Genomic DNA, 7,500 nt, shown 5'->3' on the forward strand with positions numbered 1-7,500 from the left:
ATCCAGCGTTTTTTTTTGTTCTGGACTTTTAGCTTCGGAATTTCACCAACGCACGCAAAATACTCGTCCACCGGTCCGCCTGTGCTGTCTGAGCGCGTGACAGGAGTCTAGCTCTCGTGTTCTGTTTGTCCACTCACGTGGTTCGCGTGTAGAGAGTTTTTATTTAATTAGATCAAAAAATGTCCAGCATCCTTTTGCACTGCAAAACCCCTGCTGCTGCAGTAAGTTTCTCGTTGATTACTTCGTGTACTTTCAGCGGATTTCAATTGTCAATTGGCTTAACGATCTTGAATTGTAAATATCACTGGCATATTAATTGCTTCATTGGTCTTTATTACCGTGCTCGTGGTGGTGGGTTAGGCTCGGCGTGGGCAAAGCTCTCACCGTAATTGAAAACAGAAGTGATCGGTCGTCCCTCCGGGGGGCCTTAGCATGCCAAATAGTAGAAACAGGGTCTGAAATCCGAACCCCTGCAAACACGCTACGCTACATCTAATCGTGTAAATGAGCAATGAAATGAAATGATCCTCCCTCGGTGTCCTTCCATCCTTTAAGAGCTGAGCTTCTCGGAGCTTCACATCTGACGATTGGATTTTAAATTTCAAGCCTAATGGCCCAGAACTAATGGAAGCGTGGCCGCAGCGATGCTTCGTGCCAACGCGCCAAGGTTTGGTGCGAGATAATATTCGCTCTAGTGCTCGGTGTGTTTGCCAAGATATATTTGCTCGATCGATCCAAGCGCCCATTTGTTTGTCATTAATTTCGTTTCGAAAATACTGGAATCCCCCGGCCAGACGTCGTACCGTTTTGTGTGCTCTCTCTCTCCCGGTTCATTTTTTATGAGTTTAAGTCAAATATATACCAATCATTCGGTGTTGCTGGTACCCGGGCGGCTAGCAGCTATCCCTTTCGGTTCACCTTTTTTTTTCATCCCCAACCTCACTCTAGAAAAGAGAGTTAAGAAAAACATTTTTAGCCCGTTTGTGAATACACATGGAGCGAAAAGGTGCCGAGACTAGATCGCCGGTAAATATGTATTCGGAAAATTAAATAAAAACAAAAACCTCATATCGGGGTTTTCGTGGAAAAAAGGGTGCCGAGGAGGAGAAGGTGAAGGTGTGCACACACCCCACACCCCAGAGAGCACACAGGACACACACAGAGTTTAACACGCCGCTGGTGCTGCTCGGCATGGTCCGCATTCTGTGGAAACAATGGTGGTCGCAAGTGGTCTAGACACGAATTTCCAAGCGCAGTTGCGATGTTCGTCTCTGGCCCAAGGATTCCTTCACCTTTATTCATTCTGGCTCGTGGTCGTTTGGTAGCGATGGGGATGGGCGCACTGAAGCGCTTGCGCCGCAGGACAAATAATAATCCTTTTTTCGTTTTTTTCCTCCGTCTGTCTCTCCCTTCTCGTCGTCATCGCCGCCGCCCTGGGGGATTGAAAAATTTAGGATGTCTGCCAAAATTATATCCGAGTGCTGGCGGTACCATCGCAAGGAACGCTGATGAGCTGCGGGACGAACGCATTCCGGCCCCTCTGCCGGATATACTCCATCAACGGCAACAACTACTCGGTGGAGTCGGAGAAGCCCGGCCAAGCGATGTGCCCGTACGATCCGACGCACAACTCGACGGCGGTGTTTGTCGGTAAGTGTCCGTTGTTTCATTATTCAAATTCAGTGTTTCAGCACAAGGTAGAGAGAGAGAGAGAGAGAGAGAGAGAGAGAGAGAGATAGAGCGTGCGCCCACAACAAAGGATTCGTGAAAATGGATTAGTTTCTACTCTTGTTAACATTCATTGCGAAAAACTTCAACTTTAAAAGTGAAGGATTTAGTGACGCATTTAGAAATATCCAACATAATCCCGGCACATCTCCTCTCCAACTATCAATCATCGCGTGTCATCATCACAAAAAACAGTAAATCTTTTAGATGTTTTGCTACACGTGTACGATATGTCGCATGAGATTTGCAACGGGAAACAGGCTTTCTTTACGAAGTGAAATCCACAAGAAACTATGGAACATATGGAATATTTCAAAATCCTCTCTGCTTCGTCGCTGGACAAGTGATTGCGCGTCGAAAGGAACACCTGGCATGGCAAGACAGAAGACAAAAGACACGCATCACTAGCAGGATGCTGGCTGATAGATCACATAAGAAAATGGCAACTGCATTCCTGGACAGCATTCCAACTTGCGGGCGGTTGTGTCCAGTCCAGGAGACAACACTTCCAAGAGACCAAGAGGCCCCAAAGCAGTAGTATCGCTACGGCCCCTTCTCGACCATCTTTTCACAGGATAATGCATAAAGTTGCGAGGCAAATATGTATGATTTGCTTTTCCATTTTCTTTCTTGCTTGTCCTGAACGACTTATGTATCACTGGCGTGTGTGAGCAGTACAGGTTGTTGCCTTTCTGGTCCTCGCCCTTGAGTCTGCGACAGCACAACAGCACGCAGAAACGGAGACCGATTGACGAAGGAAAGCAAAGTTTTCGATGCTGCCTTGCATGCATTTGCTTTTCCTTTTCCCTCTCTTTTACCTCGACGATTGCGTCGTCCAGCAGAGCAGCAGTGTCCGTGGAAATTGCGCCAAGCAGGACGAATTTTCCACTTGAACTAACGCTTTCTTGCTGCCTGCCTGGCTGGCGTGCTGTATCTGTTTCTCCGGACCGGGTGTGTCTACAAACACTCTTTTGCCAGGGAGGACACCGTGCCGTGGGCGTCTTTTGCTGCAAAGACCACCGCGTTCAGCTTCCCGTGTTTTAATCCCCTCTCGCACTGCGAATCTTTACCGCGACGGTATTTGCCTCAACCTCTGGAAATATTTCTTGTTTCTGCATGACGGCATTCCTTGGGCCAAGGTGGACACTCCTGGGTGGTGGGGACGTCGTTTTGCTTTTGCCTTTTCAGCTTTACCTTCACGACTAGTGACCATGGCGGAACGGTGCTCCTCTTCCTCTCACCATGCCAGGCAGCTGAGAACAGCTTCGTTTTTTTTTTTGGTCCGTCGCTCAAGTTCTTTTTTCTCCCTGTTTTGTCCAAGAAGATATTCTTTTTCCTTGTGTTCGGGGGAAGCATTTTGTTAGTACCACTACAACAACTGGACCAAGGATATGGAGGGAAAAACGCACAACGCGCATGGCCTGGGAAGGAAGCGAACCGTTCCCAGCTGTACGCGCTTCGAAACCATTCCTTCATTAGTTGGCAAACCGGAAATCACGTAACCGTTACGTAACGACGACAAAGAAAGCGGATCTGGCACATGGTTCGCCTGGTAATGCGCCTCCCTCCCAGGAGTGGCCGTGGGTGCGGAATGTTTTCTGGAATCATAAAAATGCCCGCAAACATAGCGCAGCGCGGTGCGAAACTGCTACATAAATTGGCTTACCGGGTAATGACTTGACCGGATGTGAGGAAGATGTAAACGCAACAGCAACAGCCAAGCCTGGAGAAAAGGGAGGGCGGTCCCTGCGGTCCGCTATGCGGTGAGCTGCGGATGACGGATGTGGGGCTTTTTTTTTTGGTTGGATGCAAAGTAAGAATCCACTCGGCAGCGCCCGAATACCGCGCGCCATGTGTGGTAAGGTTGCTTAGCTTTTTCGCGTTTTCTCTGTCGGGCCGTTCACCGCTCCGTTCCGATGATCTACGTCCGTTTTAGCCCTGGTATCTTTTTCGGTGGCGAAACGAAACACCGGATGCGCTCGGTTTCGGCCGGCTTACAACATTGAATGCAGAAGACGTTTGTTACAGGCAGCGTACAGATTGGCTTTCAGCGGGATGAAACTCGTTTGCTCTTGTTTCGCATATTGCTCTTCATTTTATTTTCACTGGAAAAGGATTTAAATTTGCGCTTGTTCTGTCCCAGTTGCGCCAGCTGCGGGTGCACATGACCCCATGTGGCCGTACGTGACTCCGCGCCATGGTTATTTGCCTTTGTTTGCAAACCATTTTATAGCCATGCTGGCCAAGTTATGGCGAAATATGGGCACTGGACTCGTATGTGATGTGTGTGCGTGTTGGAAAACGACGACCATCGTGCTTCGGGTCGTTGATGATAAGGATTTATGATTTAAGGGGCGAAATCACTCCGGGCCCTCCCGTGGCCAGATAATCCGACGAAACACTCCGCGTGAATATTAAAGTATAGCGCATAAATTGATAAACGGTGGCAGGATGAGTGAAATGTTGTTATGCGAAAGGCATCGATCGATGCCTAAGCTCTTCATCTGCATGAACAACCGTGGGTGTGAGGGTAGGTGGGGCACCCCTCGATGCCAACGTGTAATGATGATCGGGGTTTCCCGCAGGAATCTCATTATCCGGAAGGCATCGGATTGATTTTCTTTCCTTTTGATGGCTGACGGATTAAACTCAAGAAGAGAAAGAGAAAAAGGTAGAGAGTGAAGTAAGGGAAGCCCGGAGTGAAGGTTACGGCATATCGGTAACTCAGCCGTATCGCCAGCGACGTTGGAAATTACGACACTTGAACCTCTTCCCCTCGGGGATGCACGACCCTTCCGACTCGAGTCGCTCGATGCCACGTTCAATCGGTTTCTGATCATTATGCTTCCCGTCGTGTACCGTGCACATACGCCCTTAGCCCCTGGGCCGATAGAACAGCAGGAAAAGGTGCATGATGGCTTCAGTCTGGCTTGCGAAAGTAAAAACGCGCCATTCTCGATGGTGATGGATGGATGGTGGAACTGCACGAGACGGGACGGGAGGGCGGTAGGATGGGTTTAATAAAATCTATCGTTTCGCAAAATTTTCTTTTGATGTCTGCCTGCCTGCCAACACCGCAAGCCAAGCGCCCATCAGCGAGCGAGCGAGCGAGCGACGGAAAAAGTCAATTTAGCCCGGAAGAGGAGCTTAGTGCTTGGCGGCGGTGCGAACCGCAAACCCGCAGCGAACTGCGACCATTGCACGCTACCGCGCTCGTCTGGATGAATCGTCTTGTGGGTTTTGATATTTTATCGTGCGTGAAAGCAATAAAAGCATCGTCGAGTATAAAAAGGACACGCCATACATGCATACGGGAGCGCCAGGGTGCCTAATTTCTACCGTACACCTTGATATTAGCGAGGCCACCGTTTTGCCGATGAGACGCTTGAGACGTTTTGCTTCTTCACGGTTTTTTGGTGAGGGGGAGCCATTTTATGCGCTGTGTGTAAAGTGTCGTAAATAAGCAACAAGATGTACCGCACGCGCTGAGGTCATAAATTGTTGCTGTTTTTTTGCGTCGTGCTAGCTCATCATTTTCGAACATTTATGCTCAAAGTGTGTACTAACCGGCACTTCAATGCCCGTTTTATCGGCAAAAGGAACTTTTTTTTTTCTCATTTGGGATTAATTTCTATTCCAAGACATGGTCTCATATTCCAGCTTTAAAGTGAGGTAATTGTGCCAGACACACCACGTTAAAGTTATAGAAGAGTTGTTGATGGTCGAGGTCATGTCTAAATAGCTTTCAAGCACTAGTTGTATGAGACACTCTCAAAGTCAGGCTTTGTAAAACAGTGCTTTGATAAAATTTAGACAGTTTCGACGAGGATCTTGTTTTATTAATTTCACCGAATTAAATACAGATGTTGATGATATATTCATAAATTCCAAACAAAACAAAAAACACAAAGATATGGACACATTTGAGAATCGTATGCAAAACATTTATTACTCATGATAAACGATTTCGTGGTGTAGTAAACTACAAAGTCAACAACTCAAAATCCAACTATGTGCGATATTTTATATATCGACCATCATATAATAATCAAAAGAGATATTCTCCGTTTTGGGAGAAAAGAAAGGGTGCAGCTATCACGTTGCTACAACCCTGTACGATTAATTTATCCAATGAAAGCAATCGCAATCAACAAATGACACAAATGATTGATCCAAATCACTTAACTTGTTTCACCCAAATTAATTGAGACAGGCGCGCTCATTAGAGATCCGCTACCGAGCGACACGATGAAATGCTATCAGAGAGACTATCATCCAGCCGGGCATCTGTGGCATCGGATCTATTCGCATAATGAAATGTAATTTTCCATATTATTAATCACCAACGCCTTCACGCGTTTCCTTCCTTCCCATGCAGACAGCGAACTCTACTCCGGTACCGTGGCCGACTTCAGCGGATTAGATCCCATTATCTACCGAGAGCATCTGCAGACGGAGCAGCACGACAGCCTCAGCCTGAACGGTAAGCACACAAACGCCTACAACCGTCTCGTGTACGATGATAGTTCGTCGATGCTCGACCATGTCCTTGCCCCTAATCTAGCCCTCGGCTCCAGTTGGTGTTGAAGTGCGTAAAAAAGTTTCAATCTCAATCAAATAATCCATTGCATTGAAAATTTGGTATTCCAAACAAATAGAAAAACGGAAAAGCGGTTCCCCTCACGATCCCACCCGAGAACAAAATGAGGCTTTGATCTGTCTCTACCCTAATGCGTGGTTCCCTCTAATGCACACTGTCGCGTGTATGCAGATTCACACTAGTCCGGTGGTCATTTTGAATAATTTAACAGTCCCGCTAGTCCCCGGAGACCAGGAATTAGAGTTTCGAGAAATTAGAGCGACAGAAGTACGTACGTAGGGGAGGAAGGAGGTCCAAAGGTGACCGGTATAGTGCAAAAATATGTAAATAACAATCCCCATAATGCATATCCCCTTTGTCGGCCACCATTCCTCCTTAACTGTCTCTGACATGCTCCCCCACGAAGTTCAGAAGTTCTCCGGTCTTCTGATGCGCCATTGAGACAGGCAGGCGAATAGTTGTCGAGCATCGAAATGAATAATTAATCGTCAAATCGTGGGTGGTGGTGGTACCAGGGGAATGGTGCGAAGGAGGTGTAAATTGATCATTATCGCTTTCATAAATATTTCAGCACCCAACTTTGTCGGCTCGTTCACCCAGGGTGACTTTGTGTACTTCTTCTTCCGCGAGACCGCCGTCGAATTCATCAACTGTGGAAAGGTAAGCATTGTTGTTATCCGCACCAACTCCTCTCGCGTCTCTTTTCTGATCAGCGGTATGATTAATTTCGAAGATGGAGGCAAGATGGAGACAAGAACGCCGGTCGGTAGTCGCCGGGAAGTTGTACTCCATTTTCACAGACAATTTCTTCCATTCACAACCGATCAGCAGCGGATGTTGTCGTCGTCGTCGTCGTGGTCGTGGTCGTTGTCATCCCTGAGCTGGTCGGTCATGTCGAACGATAATGAAATAACTTTAATTAAAGTGCTTTTCTTCGCGTTCCGCTTTTCCAACGCGGCACCTAACTACTAAACCACTTGACGCCGTGACCAATGGTGGGGCTTCTTTCGCTCTTTTATTCCAGTTGCACGTTTTTCTTCAGTAGTTTTTGTGTGCCGCTTGAGCGAGGTGGAAAAAATGTTATGAATTTTGTCCGTTTCATCTTTTATGCTTTCGTCCAGTTCCGTTCTCGGTAGTTTACCTATTTATTTTTTTTACTTTTCTGTCAAGCA

General features: G+C 47.2%; 1 protein-coding gene across 5 annotated transcripts in view; it reads left to right on the forward strand.

Moving 5' to 3' along the window:
- LOC126572894 (semaphorin-1A) overlaps nt 1–7,500 on the forward strand; it is a 136,450-nt gene that overhangs the window by 115,344 nt on the left and 13,606 nt on the right. For all 5 annotated transcript variants that reach the window (XM_050232601.1, XM_050232603.1, XM_050232605.1 and 2 more), the window contains 3 exons: nt 1,455–1,650; nt 6,107–6,211; nt 6,900–6,988. In XM_050232601.1, coding sequence (XP_050088558.1) covers nt 1,455–1,650; nt 6,107–6,211; nt 6,900–6,988 — 390 coding nt within the window. The remainder of the gene's footprint in view (nt 1–1,454; nt 1,651–6,106; nt 6,212–6,899; nt 6,989–7,500) is intronic.

This window comes from Anopheles aquasalis, chromosome 2, assembly GCF_943734665.1.
Source record: "Anopheles aquasalis chromosome 2, idAnoAquaMG_Q_19, whole genome shotgun sequence".
Classification (NCBI taxonomy): domain Eukaryota; kingdom Metazoa; phylum Arthropoda; class Insecta; order Diptera; family Culicidae; genus Anopheles; species Anopheles aquasalis.